Genomic DNA, 19,923 nt, shown 5'->3' with positions numbered 1-19,923 from the left:
AGACATACCACGAAAGTGTATAAATATAGGACAGTTTCTTATTAAAAGCCCTCTGTATACCAGAATGAGCACTTGAATAAGTATTGATAAATGAAAACATACAGGTACGTATGAAGTCCTAATTACTACTATAGGACTGAATGTTGCATGCCATATGATTTTGTGTGAGTATGGTAAAACAATAGGAAATTCAGTAACTATAAAATGCAATTTTTCCCTAGAGTATAAAAATGGAGTGAGAAATACAGAGTTCACTGCTCACTCTCTGTAAAAAGAAAATGCTGAATGGTTTGTTTTCCTGTTTGCCTGATTTGAAATGTATTGAGGTTGTACTGATTTAATGTTTTATTTAAAACACTCTTTTAGACCTTTGTGTTGACACAGTCATTCATGGTGACAAATGTGACATGCTACATTGTAATCTACCATTCACGATCTAAAGATGGCTTGTTCTGACTGAACTAGACATGTTTACTTATTTCTGTTCACATTTATCACTGAAATAAACCACCCATTACAATCTTTTATGTGTTGAAAAAGAATGGATAACACAATTTTAAACTCTTAGTTCATTCTGCCTGTTGCAGGATGTATTCTGAAAGCATTAACACAAACAACAATAGCTAAAATAATTAAATGCTTGTGGCTATTTTAAAATATAATTGTGACAATAATTGGCTAGTCTCATATGATTTTGACTCATGTGCCTGAAATTGTACAAGTAGTAAACAAGAAAGAACTCATTTTTTTTTAATAAACTGCTAGTGACTGAAATCAAATAATAAAGCTATATTAAAATGGATCATCCCACGAGAAGTCTGCCATTCTTGAAGGAATAATGTAGGGTAAAGAATGGAGGAAGGAGTAGCCATACATAAAATGAGGGAGGAAATCAACATTGATTAATGTGAGCATTGAGATGGAATCCAGTCCTACAGTATTGATTCCCTTCCTTTTGCTGCTCATTTTAACTCCCTCTTTAATGAAAGAAGGCGAAAATCATGAAACACATTCCTCTTGCTAATGGTATAAAAATCTATTTGGCATGCTGGAAGAACATCCAGCCTTCATTCTACATTCTGTAATCATAAACAGAAGCATATAAAGCTCTGAAGTATTGACCAGCTTCTGAGGAAACACATTTTGGATACAAGAGCATATTTTCAGTTTCTCCAGGCACTCAGATACTGATACAAGGTCAAAAACTGTAAAACGTCCAACACATAAATAGATTTTGTTATACAACAAATTTGTATTTAACAGACTGATATACACAGGAAGAAATGGGAAATGCTCAATATTTGCGTACTGAGCATGACAGTATTTTTCTTTTATATTCACAAAGCCAGTTACTACAAGGCACTCCATTTTGTTATGGCATATTTTTGCAAGTGGATATTGGTTATAAAAACAAAATTATCAATAACTGCACATAATATATTACACATTATAAAATGACATTTTACATGGAGGCAGCAGATATTAAGTTTCTGTAAATGTATGATGATGAACAAAATTATATTATTTTTGTCATTTGGACTATTCATATACACTAACATTCAAACTATTTTAAGGTATGTGATTATATACAAACTCTGAATAATGAGTCAAACAAGTGACTTCTGTACACTTTAATATCTGCTAAATTAGAATACCGTATTAAAAATACAATTCTTTCAACTTTCATTGTCCATAGTATCAATTATAATTACAGTACTGCTATATAATTTATACATCATTAACTAGAAGCATACCTGTACAAATTTGCAATTAAAATTACGGAAGAGCACTGTGTTCACAGCTGTAACACATTTTTGTATCTGTACTCAACACGGCAACATTTTACCTAATCAGATTATTACAAACACATTTCAAAACATTTATTGAGCAAACATTTTTCATAAAACGGGAACTGCAAAATTACAATGAAGGTAGTTTGTATTCCTGTAGGAATTTCTTTTGCTGCATTCAGAACCTAGCACACTTGAAATTTTTTCATATGGAGATATCACAGTGACACATCAGAAAATAGTTCACATCACTTTCACAATTTGGAAACCATGCACACAAAATGCAGCAGAAGTTATACCAGAATACACTACAGTTAGATTACATAATGCTTTAATTCATTACAAGATTGAAAATCAAAATAGATGTTTAAATAATTTTTTTACTAATTGTTCTAGCTTCACACAGCCCATATACCAACTTTCAGTGGCTCAGTAGTTTGTAACTGAAATGCTTGTGCAACAAATACAATATAATATTGAAGAAATATTTTATGTGGTGCACAGTAGTTCAACTACACTGGCTTACCACATCAACACATTTGAAAATGTACTTATTCATATGAGCTGATGGTCTGGTGCTTGTGATACAGTAAACATTCAAACTGAAAATAGCTTCCCACTTCAGGGAGGTAATCTCAAAAGAAAAATGTTTTATTATTTATGTTAAAAATATCAGAAAAAATGAAAAACCTATTTTAGCATGCCCCATTACAAAATTGTACAAAGTAAACATAATATTGATATAGGTGATTATGTTAATGAATTGCTTTGAATTTTATATTGAATGGTGTCTTTTTATGTTGCTTGAAGCAAATCAAACTGTGTGATATTCATGAATAAGGGGTGTTACTCTTCAAGAAAGAGACTGTTCGAGAAATTTCAAAGTGCAACTGCAAAAAGATAACCTACACAGTAATACTGATTTATTTTTGAAATGATGCTCACTCAAAGTACTGGCACTAAAATAAAAAAGACCATTAGGTGTATAAGATTCAAATTAATGTATCAGTGATCATACCAACATTAAAGAGGGAAAATTAAAAAAAAATACATTTCAGGGGAATTTCCTCAGATGTTTAGCAAATTTGAAGTGTTCTACAGCTGATTTCATCACAAAATTAAACTATTACTCTTCTTCCTGATGCAACAACAATCAGAATCCAAAACAAATTCAAGAACCACTGTTTTGCAGTGCACATGGAAATTTCAGTTGGGAGGCCTCTTTGATTCATCTGATGTTGTAGCTAACATATTAGTCTACATCCAATTATTACAAGACACATATTCCAGCAATTCTTTTGTAAGATATGATGAGCATTTCATTGATTTTACTTACAGCTACTATCACAATTCTTTTAAGGGATTATTATATCTCCTTACATTAATAATTTTTCATGAAGAGCAACTATGAAATACTATGGACAAACAAATTTATTGTATAGCAGAAAATGCAAAATATGGAAATGGAGTAAAAGGTATTAAGGCTTACACTGCATTTGATGTAAGACTGTATTGTCAACAAATACACACATATTGATCAAAATTTATTTATAATCAGAAACATGGTTGACATATGAGGAAGTATTCAATATACTGCTAATCTTTCACTGCTAAAGTTTCTGACCTCAGTACCATGAGTACAAAAGGAACTGTAACAGCATACCTGAAACTGACGGTGATAAAGAAAAGATAGTTCTGTGTTTGGTATCAGTCACTTTGGATCACAAGATTCAGATAATCACGATTAAACAGGTATAAGTGCTTTAGTACTAAATAGTCAACAGCATGGAATGAACATATATAGTCAGGCGAAAAAATGAAAAAGTATATCACACGAGCAAAACATTGCCAACTGACATCTCATTTTCCCTTCCAAAGCTACTGACAACCAACTTTAGAATTATAATTTCAGATCATTTAAAAGTAAGATCTTAGTGGTAGATACAAGCTGTGAAAGATGAATCTTCTAATTTCTGAAAGAAGGTGCCTTGAAAAATAACAAGTTAACTGAAAAATGAACAAAGAGATATTACACATAATGCAGAATAATACATCATTTCTATTTAGATGGGGTTGATACAGATTTGGATGAGTGCAAGATACAAGAAATGATGGAAGGATGAAACATTCTGAATAAAACAATGTAAAACTGTCTCAAAGAGAATTGTGTTGCACTCAACAGGCTTCAGTTTACAGGCCCATCTAGTATGAATCTGTGCTGATGCTGTGTAGTTTGAATAGCAACAAATTTAAAGGTTCTACTGTTACAGTATATTTAGAGAAATACAACATTTCCTATTTCAGCCCTGTTTCCGGATGAATTCATTGTTCATATACAGCCAGTGTACTCGCAGTTATCTTTGGCTGTTAGATTCCGATTAAAATAAATGATATAATTAAAGTAAATATCAATTCAATACTGAAATTTTAAATAGCAAATATCCATTACTTTTTGTCACTGAAAACAATCTAAAATACTTCTACAGGTAAACAGTAAGTGAAATTTAGAACTGTTTCTAGATTGCATACAAATGCAAAAAGGGCCTTTTTCCAAGACCCAGTGAAGACATCTTCTTTTCACAAGGAGATCTCTGTACATGCACAAAGCAGCAGTAATTTGAAAAAATAAAATTTTTCACACTGAAATATATGTACCTACAACATGCTTTTATAGTAAGATACCTCAAATACAAACAAGAAAATTGAGATCAAAAGACATTAAGTGGAAGATTACATGTATCCAACTGTGTTGTTTATCTAAGTTCAACTATTCAGTCTTAATGCAAAAACTGTGGAGTCACCTGAAATTCTGCAGGTGATTGAGCTGTTTGTGGATCACCATAATTACAGTGAAACTTCTATACAGAAGAGATTCTTTCTTGTGTATAACACAAATCTGTATCGAGTATAAAAATCTCATACTGATAGAAGTCTCAGCAGCTTACAAAAAACGAAGCTGGCATGTTCAACGCAGTTTATAAATTATTATTGTTCTATCACACAAGTAGCTCAAGATAAACTGTTCCTACAATATGAGAACAGCGTCACATTCTGTTCAAACCAGCACCTCGCAGTAATTTTACATTGTACTGTCAATACCTCACACTTATGAACTCTTTTTTTTTTTCATATGGAAGTTTGTTCACACTCCATCCATACACAGAGCACAGCAAGTAGTAAGCAATTCACAGCAACAAAACAGCACCATCTGCACTATACACTAAACTGAATGATCCTCAATGTCCCTAGAAACAGTCCAACACACTTATAAAATTACACAACATTTTCAACAAATTTACTTCACTAGCGGTGAATTCCTGCAGATTAAATTTCTTTTGAAAGTGGAACTGTGTAAGACATCTCATAACAAAAGAGATTTGTTCTAGAGTAAACTCTTCATTCTTATACACATTAATGCTCAGAATGTAGCATTTTGAAACCGATAGTGCCAGAAGTTCTCATAGGCCTTTGGCACATATATTAACACACACTTCAGTCATTATATGACTCCATAAAACTGTAACCAATTTTCTTAAAAATGTTGAAAACACAAGCTTCAGTTTCCACTGGAATCAGCAACCACCAAAGAGACCACACATGAAGCTCTTCTATTCAAAGGGAGCACAATCACACTAGATGTCCTTCAGCTTCTACAGAGGCTGGGTAACCAAGATTAGGATTGAATGTCGAAAGTAGCGGAGTGGGACCATTCTGCACAACAGCTGGCGGAGGAACAGGAGGAGGGTTGTGGGAAACTGTGACGTCAGGAGGCGGCACAGTAGACGGCGCACGCACTGCACTTCCCATACCAGCAGCAGCTGTCGGTCGCCGCAAGGAGCCTGTCAGATGTGCAAACTCAAGCTGTGGTGGATATGCCACATAACGGGCATCAGGCGAAATGTTGTAGTATGGACCATCTGCATGGCTCGGCGGTGGTGGTAGTGTCGCATAATGCAATTTTGCTCCTGCAAAGAAACCAGTTAGAAATTCAAATACTTGCACTGAAACAATTTCATTTTAGTTTATGCTTCAAAATTGTTTGTGATGGTTAACACAATATTCAGATTAAAAAACATGATCACAATCAGCCTCTTTCAATCAATATGGTTTTGCAAGCAAGATAGCTGACGAAAATTTACTGGAAAAGAACAAGGAGCACAGTGCTATACCTAAAGACTTACACAACATTTCTCAATAAATTCATATTTTAACTGCAGAAGACAATGTAATAATGTGCAAAGTCGAATGCATTCCTGAATTATTAAGAAAATAAGAGCCCCTGCACAACCTATTACTGTTATCAGAGTACATGTTCTGTTACCTTCTACACTGGGATTGTAAGTATTTCTGTTCATTGTCTCTGAACCCTCCTCGTGATGAGGCTTTGGCTGATGTTGGACCTCATAAGCAGGGTACTGGTAAGGATACTCCATCTGGTCAATCAAGTAAGTACTTGCTGCTGGTGGTTTTGTGTTGTCTTCCTATTGAGAGAGGAAATTTGATTTAAGTTTATTTAAACCAGCTACACAAATATACAACAGTCTACATTTAATTTACTCTTTGAATGTATATAAGCCATGCTGACTGTTATGATAAAAAATAGATTTGGGGTCACTTCAGTGTGAAAATATTTCATTTGCAGTAGTTTACTTTACTATGTTTTCAAGTACTCATCTTCTATTATGCAACAAGCCGACCTAAATAAGATCAGTTTGGGTCCTGAGGAATGTAGATGAATGCAAGGCAATACTGACTCCACAACTTATCTTGGAATATAGGTTTAATAAAGGCAAACTGATATTAATCGCACTTGCAGATTTAGTGAAAGCTTTTGTCATTGTCGGCTGGGATACAATCTTTAACATTCTGAAGATAGCAGGGTTAAAATACAGAAAGTGAAAGGTTATTTCAAGGGCGATGTACTTCAGGACAATATTATGGAAATGGAAGAGGATGTAGACGAAGATGAAATGGGAGATATGATACTGCGTGAAGAGTTTGACAGAGCACTGAAAGACCTGAGTCGAAACAAGGCCTCAGGAGTAGACAACATTCCATTAGAACTACTGACGGCCTTGGGAGAGCCAGTCCTGACAAAACTCTATCATCTGGTGAGCAAGATGTATGAGACAGGCGAAATACCCTCAGACTTCAAGAACAATATAATAATTCCAATCCCAAAGAAAGCAGGTGTTGACAGATGTGAAAATTACTGAACTATCAGTTTAATAAGCCACAGCTGCAAAATACTAACGCGAATTCTTTACAGACAAATGGAAAAACTAGTAGAAGCCGACCTTGGGGAAAATCAGTTTGGATTCCGTAGAAATATTGGAACACGTGAGGCAATACTGACCCTACAGCTTATCTTAGAAGCTAGATTAAGGAAAGTCAAACCTACATTTCTAGCATTTGTAGACTTAGAGAAAGCTTTTGACAATGTTAACTGGAATACTCTCTCTCAAATTCTGAAGGTTGCAGGGGTAAAATATAGGGAGCAAATGGCTATTTACAAATTGTATAGAAACCAAATGGCAGTTATAAGAGTTGAGGGGCATGAAAAGGAAGCAGTGGTTGGGAAGGGAGTGAGACAGGGTTGTAGCCTCTCCCCGATGTTATTCAATCTGTATATTGAGCAAGCAGTGAAGGAAACAAAAGAAAAATTCGGAGTAGGTATTAAAATCCATGGAGAAGAAATAAAAACTTTGAGGTTCGCCGATGACATTGCAATTCTGTTAGGGACAGCAAAGGACTTGGAAGAGCAGTTGAACGAAATGGATAGTGTCTTGTAGGGAGGATATAAGATGAACATCAATAAAAGCAAAACGAGGATAATGGAATGTAGACAAATTAAGTCGGGTGATGCTGAGGGTATTAGATTAGGAAATGAGACACTTAAAGTAGTAAAGGAGTTTTGCTATTTGGGGAGCAAAATAACTGATGATGGTCGAAGTAGAGAGGATAGAAAATGTAGACTGGCAATGGCAAGGAAAGAGTTTCTGAAGAAGAGAAATTTGTTAACATCAAGTATTGATTTAAATGTTAGGAAGTCATTTTTGAAAGTGTTTGTATGGAGTGTAGCCATGTATGGAAGTGAAACATGGACGATAAATAGTTCAGACAAGAAGAGAATAGAAGCTTTTGAAATATGGTGCTACAGAAGAATGCTGAAGATTAGATGGGTAGATCACATAACTAATGAGGAGGTGTTGAATAGGATTGGGGAGAAGTTTGTGGCACAACTTGACTAGAAGAAGGGATTGGTTGGTAGGACATGTTCTGAGGCATCAAGGGATCACCAATTTAGTATTGGAGGGCAGTGTGGAGGGTAAAAACCGTAGAGGGAGACCAAGAGATGAATACACCAAGCACATTCAGAAGGATGTAGGTTGCAGTAGGTACTGGGAGATGAAGAAGCTTGCACAGGATAGAGTAGCATGGAGAGCTGCATCAAACCAGTCTCAGGACTGAAGACCGCAACAACAACAACATTTCCAATTGTATAGAAACCAGACTCTAGTTACATGAATCAAAGGACATGAAAGAAAAGCAATAGTTCAGAAGAAATTGAGCAAGTTGTAGACTATCCCTGATGTTCTCCAATCTGCACACTGAACAAGCAGTAAAGGCTGGCTGGCTGGCTCTGAGCACTATGGGACTTAACATCTATGGTCACCAGTCCCCTAGAACTTAGGACTATTTAAACCTAACTAACCCAAGGACATCACACAACACCCAGTCATCATGAGGCAGAGAAAATCCCTGACCCCGCCGGGAATCGAACCCGGGAAGCGAGAACGCTACCGCACGACCACGAGCTGCGGACAAGCAGTAAAGGAAATCAAGAAGAAATTTGGAAAGGAAATTAAAGTTCAGGTAGAATGGACTTGGAAGAGCAGTTGAATTGAATGGATAATGTCTTGAAAAGAGATTATATTTTGAGAATCAGCAAAAGAAAAACAAGGGTAAAGGAATGTAATCAAATTAAATCAGTCAATGCTGAGGGAATCGGATTAGGAGATGAGACACTAAAAGTAGTAAGTTTTGCTGTTTGGGTAGTCAAATATCTGATGTTGGCCAAAGTATAGAGGGTATAAAATGCAGATTGTTTATAGTGTGAAAAGCATTTTTAAAAGAGACGAATTTGTTAACATTGAATACAAACTTAAGTGTTAGGAAGTCTTTTCTGATGGTATTTGTATGGGATGGAGACTTATGCAAAGTGAAATGTGGATGATAAGCAGTTCACACATGAAGGAAATAGAAGCTTTTCGAATGTGGTGCTATAGAAGAAAGCTGAAAATTAGATGGGTCCATTACATATCTAATGAGGAGGTACTGAATCACATTGGGGAGAAAAGAAATTTATGGCACAACTTGACTAAAGGAAGAAATCAGTTGGTAGAACACATACTGAGCCATAAAGGAATAGTCAATTTGGCAAACGAGCAAAGTGTGGTGGGTAAAAACTGTAGACACAGACATGGCTGTAAATACAGTATGGAGGTTCAAATGGATGTTGGGTGCAGTAGTTGTCTAGAGATGAGAAAGCTTACATAGGACAGACTAGCATGGAGGCTAGCAATACATTATAAACACAATTTGCATGTGAACAGAACTTTCAGCTTTTGTGCATCTAGCAATGTCATTTGGATGCACTAAGTTATCTGTATGATTAGCCATCAACATAGCTTAAAATTAAGTGATGCTCAATTTGAGTCATGTGACACATCATAATTCTGATGTAGTGCTTGTCTGACACCTCAGGATCAACATCACAAACCACTAAAATAAAAGCAAGAGCCTCCTCTGAAGGGAGGTGCTTTGCACTTGGCACTTGGGCAGTTATGGTGACAGTCTTGTCATGATATTGATGAGTGCAGCTAGCAGATGCTTTGCAAGCCACAGATGTGTATGCGCATTTTTCCAAGATTGTACCGTATTGTATCTTTTTTAGGGTGAAGGTGGCAACATTGACTCACTGAGACAGTGAGATATTTCAGTGTATAAATCTCATGTTATTGTTATTGTCCTGAACAATAAAAAACAAATAGTATTTCAAGTTTTAGTTCGTTATTTATAAAGTAAAGACAAGTAATTTAATCAAGGTAGTGGATTTGGGAATCTACATTATTATATGGATTTTAATTAATGCCTTTTATATAAACTATAGGCAGATCTGAACAATACAAATGTACACTATAGGTAGGCAAATGGAAAAGCTGAAAAAAAAAAACAGGCATTATTAATAGAGCATTTGTAACATCTCTCAGAGCTCAGAAGGAGGGATCAATTCCTACCTTACTTTGACTCCCTTTAGCCATTGTTTCAATTTCATTTTATTACAGATCCTATCATATTTTTCAACATTGTGTTTGGAATTAATAGACAGCTGAATGAATGATATATATTTACAAATACTATAATACCAGCAGTAGAGACAGGAAAAGCAGTGCCTCAAAGATTGTGAAGACAAATATTGAAATTCTGGGACGTGAGATTACTTCACTAACTGCTACAATAAATTATGATAGACAAAAGAAAATGTGAATATTTACAGGAAGGATTCCCAAAGAGCAAAATGTTAAGACTGTGTGTGGTGCAGCAATGGTTAAGGATGTAAAAGCCCTTTCAAGTCAATCTGGGTTCATATCATCATCCATTTTACGTGCTTTCTCTAAATAGTTTCGTGAAAATGGTGAGCTGATTCTGTGGAAAAGACAAACACCACTATCCTTTTGTATCCTAATCTATTGTTCTACCGCTAATGGCCTCATTTAATAGGATGTTACATCCTGATCTTCTACCATACTTTTTACCAATTTGATATAATTTTAAAATTATTTATTATCACTTTAGCATTTCTGATCTTTTCCATTCTCCTATAACATTGTACTTTGATGCAACAAGAATATTTTAACAGTTCAGCCCATGACAGAGAAAGGCAAAGCCATTATTATTCTAATATGCAGAGCCAAAGGCTTGATCAACAGAAAAAATGGGGTATGGTAATTATAAAAACCACATACAGCATCAGGGAAGCACAACAATTCATCTCACAAATAAATAACTGCTAGTAGTTTCAATAATTTTTCCCCTTTGATATAATCCTGATGTGTCTCCCTTGAAGCAGAGGCCTGCTTCTCCTCTCTAGTATCAATCCCCCCAACTGTGCCCCCCCCCCCCCTCCCACGGCTTGGTGTCAATTTGTTCCTTTCTCTCTTCATAGTATAAATAGCTTTCTCAACTTTTTCATTCATTTCTATTTGTATCAGCTGATTTTATATCCCTTAATGTGGCCGAACTCCCCCGCATGAGGCCTCCAGGCCAACAATGCCATACGATCATTTCATTTCATTATTTTTTCATATCCCTTAATATTTTTCATGTCAAATGTTCATGAGCATCATTTTACAGGTCTCCTAGTTTTGTATGTATTTTGATGTAATTTAGTCTTTTTTAAATAATATACGACATTATCTTTGTCTATGTTGTAAATGTTGGAGGAAGAGGAATATGGTATTGGAGGTTTGCAGACAACATGGTCCTCCTAGCAACAGGTCAAAAGTAATTACAGGATACTGAGGGTACCATTACAGCTATAGGGAAGATTTATTGAATGAAAATAAATACAATATGGAGGCTTTTGAAATGTGAACATGGTGGAGGATGGAAAGAATAAGTTGGAGGGATAGAGCAAATGATGAAGAGGTACTAAGAAGTGTGGGAAAGCAAACACAGTCATTGGATGTAATAAAAAGAAGGAAACAAAACTGGATTGGGCATATATTAAGAAGAGTGGGAAAGCAAAGACAGTTATTGGATGTAATAAGTAGAAGGAAACAAAACTGGATTGGACATATATTAAGGATGGTCTTATAAAAACAGTCTTAGGAAGATATGTCGAAGGAAAGAGGAGGACAGAAAGGAAGAGATTTCAGATCATGGACAATGTGATGCACAGCAGCACATACACCAGCATTAAGAATGAAGCAGTGGATCACACGAAATGGAGACACAAAGGACCTGATAATATAGCAGAAAATGATGATGATGATCATCCTTGTCCACTGACTACTGCACTTACTGGTTGTTAAGATGCGGTGGTGTAGAAATTCTTGAAGAATTTCTTATCATCGGAACTTGGTCAGTGAGGGATAGTGGCATAAATTAATTAATAATCAGTTTTGTTGCTGTTCTCCTGGATTAAATTCCAAACCTCTTGGCAGTGGTTTATGAAGAGAGAACATGTCAATGGTGCGCCATCCATTGGAAGGGCATGTTAAGCTTTGAGCTCTTCGAGAAGAATAGGCTATGTGTCACCACTGATTTTCATTCCTCCCTTTTCCTTCAAAAATAACAGTAGAAACAAGACTACACTGAACAGGTGCATATAATAGCCACCCACATCTACAAATATGTACTTGACATTTCATAAAAACAAATGGATCAGGAAAAAGACAGGAATGGGAGATGTAATCAAAATGAACTGGAGATGGGTGTGACATGTGAATGCATTGCAGATGGATCAGGGAAGTTCGTTGCTGGAATCCAACAAATACAAAAAGACCCAGTGCGAAGATGGATAGCTGACATTAGAAAGCAGGCAGGAACAGCATGGGTGTATGTAGTTGAAAACGGCAATCCATAGAAAAATGTAGAGAAGCCCTTTACTCAGCAATAGATACAGAATGAATGATGGTGATGTAAAATATTTTGTGATATTTTATTCATTTACTTGTTCCTTGCCAGCTGTTGCAGTCGGTAGACTTAAAATCATCTTTCTTTTCAAATAATTGGTAGTTTATTTTTTCTCTTGTTCAGTACTGCTGTGCTTTCCTTGACTCTGTGTCAAGGATCACTTTTCTAATAAATTACTGATCAGGCCCATTGCCTCCATGTGCTTTTTCCAATTTGCTATTGTTTTAAAAGTTAGAATTTTTGTGACTTTCTGTTTGTCTATGTCCCTACCACTTCTTGGTATGTATAATATTTTTATAAACATATTTGAGGAAGATGTTAATTTAAGTTGAATGGAGTCTGTGGTATAAAACTAGCAGTTAATACTTAAAACAATCCATAGCAATTATTCTCATCTTTATAATCAAGAGTACACACACACAAATCTTAGAAGCACAGTTAATGACAGATATTCACATGTAAAGTTGTAGACTGGGTGTTATTTTTGATTCACATTATGCTATTGTTCTACTAGCACTTTTCTGCAACACAACACATTAACAGGTGTCAAAAAATGGTGAACACTGGCCTAATTAAGAGACTGTCACAAAAATTACAGCCCATTAATTAATATCTTACTGCTGTATGTTAACATCTATCAATTATATATATTATTTTTTGTTTGTGGATCAAAAATTGGAGTAAGCATTAAATTAAATCTTACTAGATATTCCTGATTGCTGTCTCCATTTGAGTAGCTTTCACTCTTTTCTGAAACTGAACTTAGTGTTTCACCAGTGACCGTTTCATTATAACTGCTAGGGGCATACATTTCAATGGTTGCCGACTTACTGCTGCTCTGTTCGCTGGCAGCTGAAATACAACATGAGAAGCATTCGATAAAGTGGATCACTGTATTTTGTAACTAAATATTAAAGAGTGAAATTGTTTAAAAAGTCAAGCAGAAATAATACTAAAACAACAAATCAGCAGTAAAAGTCTCCTATTAAAGAAATAATAATGGACAGCAACTATGACATATAAGTAACATAGTGCAATGACATATCACAATATCATGACAAACACACTGCCCCTTTAGCAAAGCAAATGATCCGCCATGTCGTGTAAGTCCTAATGCGACACAACAAACACTGATAGAACACAAGCAAAAAGGAGAAAAAGATGTTCAATAATCTGTAGCCAAATGGTGAACAACATACAGATGCACATAACAGATAAAAAAAAAACCTCAGGCATGATCAGGGCTTCAGCAACCTCCTATCATGACCTGAGATGAGCAAATCCTACCTTATGAGTAAATCCTACCTTCATATTCCACGGCAAACCTAACACCTGTTAAACTTGTGCAATATTCTAGTCCATTCCTATGCAACCTATACATCAAACTATGTATCATATTGGTTAGTCCATTGTCAATAACTCAGGTCCAAGACCCACCACAGATACTCGCTCAAGACAAGCCTCGTAACGAAAGTTTTTCTCCAACCACAGGTAGAGCTCCACATGAAAGCAGCTGTCATTTCCCAACTGCACTCAAATGACTGCACAGCACTTTATGTGTGTATGACACCTAACCAGCTCCCTACTTACGTGTATGGCAACCATAAAAGGCAGTGGCTACTCAAGCATCCCGTTTGCTGTAGTTGCTGTACTCTGCAGTGCCAATCACTTTACTTACTGCACTGAGTGAGGTGGTGCAGCAATAAGACACTGGACTCATATTTCTGAGGATTGCCATTTCAAATTCCCATCCTGCCATCCAGATTTATGTTTTTCATTTTTTTATGAAATCACTTGGAATGGCTGCCAAGTGGATCCTTTCAGAGGGCATGCTGATTTCCATTACAATCTCAGCTTGCGCTTCATCTCTAATGATCTCATCATTAATAGGGTGATAAAACCCCAAACTTAATTCCTTCCTACACCACCTGCTTCAGTGCCTATGCAATTTTGATCCCCACTGCCACCCAGGAGAAATGCTGTTGAAATGCATATGTAGGAACTGCCCCTACAGCAAATCTTCCATTCTCAACATCCCACTTGCTAAGCTAAGAAAGGTGGGTGGTAGGGAAATGTACATTAGCGGTGTGCAGTATCCAATGCTGCTGGAGCCAACAAAATTATATTGCTGGCCATGCTTTACATAGTGTGCTCTCAACATTTATTGGTGATTTTCACTTTAGTGAGCATATTTTGTTCTCTTAATATTTGTTATGGATGATGGTAAAACGAAGGTGCTGAGGGTTAGACATACGAGCTACGCTACAAAGTTCTGTAACTTTTCCACAAGTGTGTCAAAAGTAGAAGATGAATACACCTACAGTGCTTGCCCCATCATTGGCAGCTGCCATTGGTAATTGGACTGACAAGAGAACCATGCAGCAGATATTAAGTAAATGTATTATAGATAGTGGCTGTGCATCTTCCAAATCACCAAAAAATGGCGCAGTTAGCAGAAAGAAGTAGACAACTAGACAATTTTGCTGAAAAATCTTATGTTCCACAATATTAAATATTAATATACCTCACACAGCCAACTTAGTTTTGTGAATGAGAGCAACCTGGAATTTTAATGGCATTCAATGAACAATGCTGAGAACATTGAAGGCAAGGGTTTCAGGTATCTGACCGGAATGACAATAGTCTAACAAATAATAATATTTGTCATGTCCTGGCAAGTGCTTGTACCCAGATCATTGCCTGTCTGTTCCTAAATGATAGCATGAAAAGGCAAACTCATGACAGAATGTAGTATTTTCCCTCTTTCTCTGTGCAGAAAGGTACAGTCAGTTGCCTTACTTGCAGACCACTCTCAATCTGTGGTAGTAGCCATCCTCAATGGTGCTGTTCCTACTCACTTGTCCTCAGCATATCCTCTCCTGCAGTTTTCCAACTCATTCCTCCCACTTGTCACTACCCCCTTCCCCCTTCCCTGAGAGTCACCATTCATGGCCTTTCCTCCCTTATAATACTCCCTATAATACTAATGTCAGAGCAAGTGTGTGTGTGTGTGTTTGTGTTTGTGTGTGTGTGTGTGTGTGTGTGTGTGTGTGTGTGTGTGTGTGTGTGAGAGAGAGAGAGAGAGAGAGAGAGAGAGAGAGAGAGAGAAAGAATACTCAGACTGGGACAAAGAGTGTATATCCAGATTTTCTGATCTGTTACATGTGGCTATGGCTGCTGCCCCTCATTCGGCTGCAAATGAGTGGTTGCATTTCCTCAATCCTCAAATGTTTAACATTGTAATATTAGAGCAAACAAAAATCAAGATCACCTACAAATCTGTTAATGGACCACTGTTTATTTATTTGAGCTAAACTTGCTATGGCACCCTTACAGTTAGTTTCTTGCTTTCTTTTTTCAAACATTTTGTATTTAATGTTTACACAGCGTTTAAAGTCACTATGAAGACAGTAAAAGTGTTTTTCACTATTCAGACAAAGAACATAAAATCTACAGTGCAAGTAAGTCTCGTATCACTCAGATTTTTAATTATGTCTCACAATAAACCCACTCTGTATACAAAACTTGAATAAATATCAGTTATATTGTTCTGAATAAGAGAAGGAGACACATGATTAAAAATCAGCTTTTCATAACTGTTGTAACTCTAGAACCAATTACATGTTCTAAGGAAAATAAATACTGTCCAATTGTAGAGGCTATGCACACATTTAAAAAATAAATAAATAAAATATGAAAACACAACACTGTCTTAGCAGGTCACCATTCAGTCCTCAAATATTCTTTCATCTTTTCACTATGTCTCTTTTTTCTTTCTTTATATCACTTCTCACATGTTCTCTTACTGCTTCTACCATTAAATGAATCAAACTTTTAGATTTTATTTCTGAAAATATCTCTCTGCTCTGTTCTATGCATCTATGTTGTGTATTTCCAAATCTATGTTAACTTTTGACATACACCTTGCTAATTTCTTTTTCCAGAGATACCTGAGAATCTATTTTGTCAGCCTTTTGTCATCTTTCCCTTACTGCTTCTGTAATTTTTTCCAACTTTTGATATACTTCATTATTACTTCTTTGCTTCTTACTGGACTTAAAATTTTGCTCATGATTCTTCTCTCCGATACTTCTAGTTCGTCTAATTTATAATTCAGTGCTAGGCATTTACTTGCTCAGAGGCATTCTGTTTCACTATAATGCTGTAATGGATTATTTTTGCATCTCTTGACATGCATATTTTTTGAAAATTTTTTTGTTATCCATTCTCTATATTTTTCTTCTTTTCTCTTATTTTAAACATCATCTTTGTTCAAATTCTACTCTGTTAACACAACTACCCTACCAGTTCTCTAATTCATTACTTTTATTTCCCATAAGATTGGGACATTAGGTTCTCATGAATTGAAATTGCATATGAGGGATTTTTAGATCCCAACAACTCCCTGAACATTTCTCTAAATGCTTTTTGCTGAATGAAACCTTTCTGCTAAAATTTTCTACATTTTCCTTTTTACTCATATGTTATGTTCGCATAATCAAATGAAGAAATTTAGTCTCTATATTATGTCAAAAAAATTGGAAAATGTGGTTATTAGAAAATTATTGTGACAATCATCATATTGCAATATATCACCAAAAATGTTTATCCTGTACTGTTGCATATGTCTTTCCAGCACTACTAAGTACATAGATTTACTTCATAACACTTCTCTTTTTTACATCACTTATTATCTGATGTTACAGAAATAGAAATTCTTCATTCATCTCATTATTACACTAGCGTCAATTTTATATTTCTGAAACTGTGACTGCCATACATTTATAAACTGAATCTTTTTCATTCATTTTCATTTAGTTACAATTCCTTTTACAACCATGGCTTAGCAGCTCAAATTCTAGGAATGCAACATTTTTAACATACCTGTACGCTTACCCTTGGCTCTCTTCCTGTACACAAAACAGGCAACAAGAGCAATGTTGAAGAGAACAAGTAGTGCTCCAGTCACTGAAACACCAACAATGACGAGGCGTGGAACATCGGCCTTCCCGAGCAGAGCATCAGGCACATCAGGGCCAATCCCGACACCAGCAGTACCTGATTTCCCAGGAGGTCCACCTGTTAGGACATGAGATAAATGACGTGACTCACCTGCTGTGAGACGTTTTGCAGCACGGCCAGCTGAGGCAGCCGCCCCACGCCTGCGCAAACACCAGCCTGCCAGTGCCACATTCAAGGCTAGTAGTGCTGCACCCACTGTTGATGCAACAGCTACAACAAGCCCCGGAGTACGGCTACTCGGCCCCCCACTGGAGCCGCTGCTGCTTCCCCCAGAGTCGAGTCCCAGTTCACGGCTCGTGGGAGGGCCCTCGCCTGCAGAGGAGGGACGGACATGGGGTGGAGGGTTAGTGATGGGGAGGGGTCATTAGTAAGGCTCTGATCTATCACAGCAGCTATGCAAATGATTCTCCCATAGAAAGTGACACTAATCCAGTTTAACTGCCATGACAGTGTAATGGTTGCAAGACTCAATAAATGGAATGCCACCATGAGTGAAGTGTATTTAGACTGTGACTGTGATAGATTATGCACCATAGAAATTTAAGTGCAAAATTTGCTGGGAACATTGATGTATAATACTACTGAGCACCACTGTGCAAACAGTAGTCTGGCTTTATGGTGGCATTTCACATCTGGGGCTTTACTCTTTAACAATAAAAGCATTACATTATAAGCATGCCCATGTATTATGGTTATATCTTCGTTTATTTTGGTTTTGACCAGAAAATGTATACGAGAAAGGATGTGGTGATCAATTTATCCTTGATTTATCAACGAAAATACAAACTGCAGATGTCATACAGTTGAAAATACAAAGATCATGTTTTCACTGATAAATATTGCACTTTTCTACAAAAGCAGCAGTGGTAGAATCCACCAGATATAGATGTTTGTTTATAAAAGAAAAGGTACAAAACAAATTTAAAATTATTTGTAGATTAAATTTACTGAACAAGACAAATACTAAAGCTTTCAAAAATGTGCAAATAACATTTGGTATTGCAGCAATTCCTGGCAAATGACAGGAGTTGGTGTTCTCAAATTATAATAAATGAATACAAGGTTATTGAAAATGTGCAATAAATAACACAAGCAATATAATATAAATGAAGTGCCAAATGTTCAAATATTATATTGGCAATAATAATACAGAAAGAAAAAATGAAACACAGCTGTAAGATACAGCAATTGCTACTTCTTAGCATTAGCTTATCACCATGAACAAATGGAACACAACAAAAGGGTTGAGCAAGAAACACATTACAACATAATAGACAGTAGACTGAAAGTTATGTTACCGTAACAGTGACACATTTAAGTTGTGTTTGTGTTTTCCGATCATTATCAAACTGTATTTCTGCTCTCATACTCACAAATTACCTCATGGAATTTAGCACAAAATTATTTGAATACCTGAATTGTAGGAATACAAGAAATTGTTAGTGTTGAAGTGAGCTACATACAATGTGTCAATATTCTGAAATAGTGAGATAAGTGCCCATGCACAAAATAAAATAAAAATATTTATAATCGAAAAACTGAAGGTACAGCTATAAGTTGGAAAAATAGACATTTTCTTTCTGAATAGTGACTTCCCTGTGTGTTTAGACAGATGTGCACTACAATCCTGGATGTATTTGATATCCATCAAGATTCTTTTTACACAATTTCTATGAATACAATGTTGTGCAAGAATGAATGAATGAATGAAAAAATATCAAAGTTAGCTAATAAGTATGTAATTCTTCTATATTTCCCAGAAATACAAGCTTACAAAGTGACAGAATAAGTTTATGTTGAATAAAAAGATGAAACAATGTTCTGATCCAGAAACAGCATCGAGCAATACTATCTTCCTTACTGTTGTTTTCAAACCTACCAGTAGTCTATTTTCATTTTTCCTCTGTCCTTTATTCAATATATCATCCCCAGTCCAAAACCACTCATAAATATTCCCATAGTAAAGCTGACAGCCCACTTACTCAATAAATCGGCTTCCTATGTCCCACAGTTTCTCCTTATTGTCTATTACCCACAAATTCCTAACCTTACATTCTTTTACTCTCCAAACCATGTCAGGAATCTGGAACAGGTCATGATATATTTGAAACGAGCCTACTACTGGGTTACAAACTCTCAGTTCTTCTACATTTCCGATTATGGCAGCTTGAGGGCAACACCACTGCACTAATCTTAACAAACATGTCTCATAATTTTTTAAATCTCCATTCTGGACAACCTTGAAGGTCTATAATTTTAATTAATAGTTTCACCTACAGAAGATCAATTCTTGGAGCATAAAAATGCACAACAGGAAACAGCATTCACACTGTTTATCAAGCACTAGCTCTTTTTCCAGCAAAATCACACATTTTCACACACACAACCATACCGACACCTAATGGCATAC

The 19,923-nt window shown here is 36.0% G+C and overlaps 1 protein-coding gene across 1 annotated transcript in view; it reads right to left on the bottom strand.

Moving 5' to 3' along the window:
* Positions 1 to 1,017: 1,017 nt before the first annotated feature.
* Positions 1,018 to 19,923, bottom strand: part of LOC126457559 (nephrin) — a 170,293-nt gene continuing 151,387 nt past the window's right edge. Inside the window, exons 16-19 of the mRNA XM_050093972.1 lie at positions 17,388 to 17,570; positions 13,195 to 13,343; positions 6,112 to 6,271; positions 1,018 to 5,755 (exon numbers count right to left, since the gene is read on the bottom strand). Coding sequence (XP_049949929.1) covers positions 5,418 to 5,755; positions 6,112 to 6,271; positions 13,195 to 13,343; positions 17,388 to 17,570 — 830 coding nt within the window. The 3' untranslated portion in view covers positions 1,018 to 5,417. The remainder of the gene's footprint in view (positions 5,756 to 6,111; positions 6,272 to 13,194; positions 13,344 to 17,387; positions 17,571 to 19,923) is intronic.

The sequence above is a fragment of the Schistocerca serialis genome, chromosome 2 (genome assembly GCF_023864345.2).
Source record: "Schistocerca serialis cubense isolate TAMUIC-IGC-003099 chromosome 2, iqSchSeri2.2, whole genome shotgun sequence".
Classification (NCBI taxonomy): domain Eukaryota; kingdom Metazoa; phylum Arthropoda; class Insecta; order Orthoptera; family Acrididae; genus Schistocerca; species Schistocerca serialis.
This window is presented reverse-complemented; position numbering and strand designations above follow the sequence as displayed.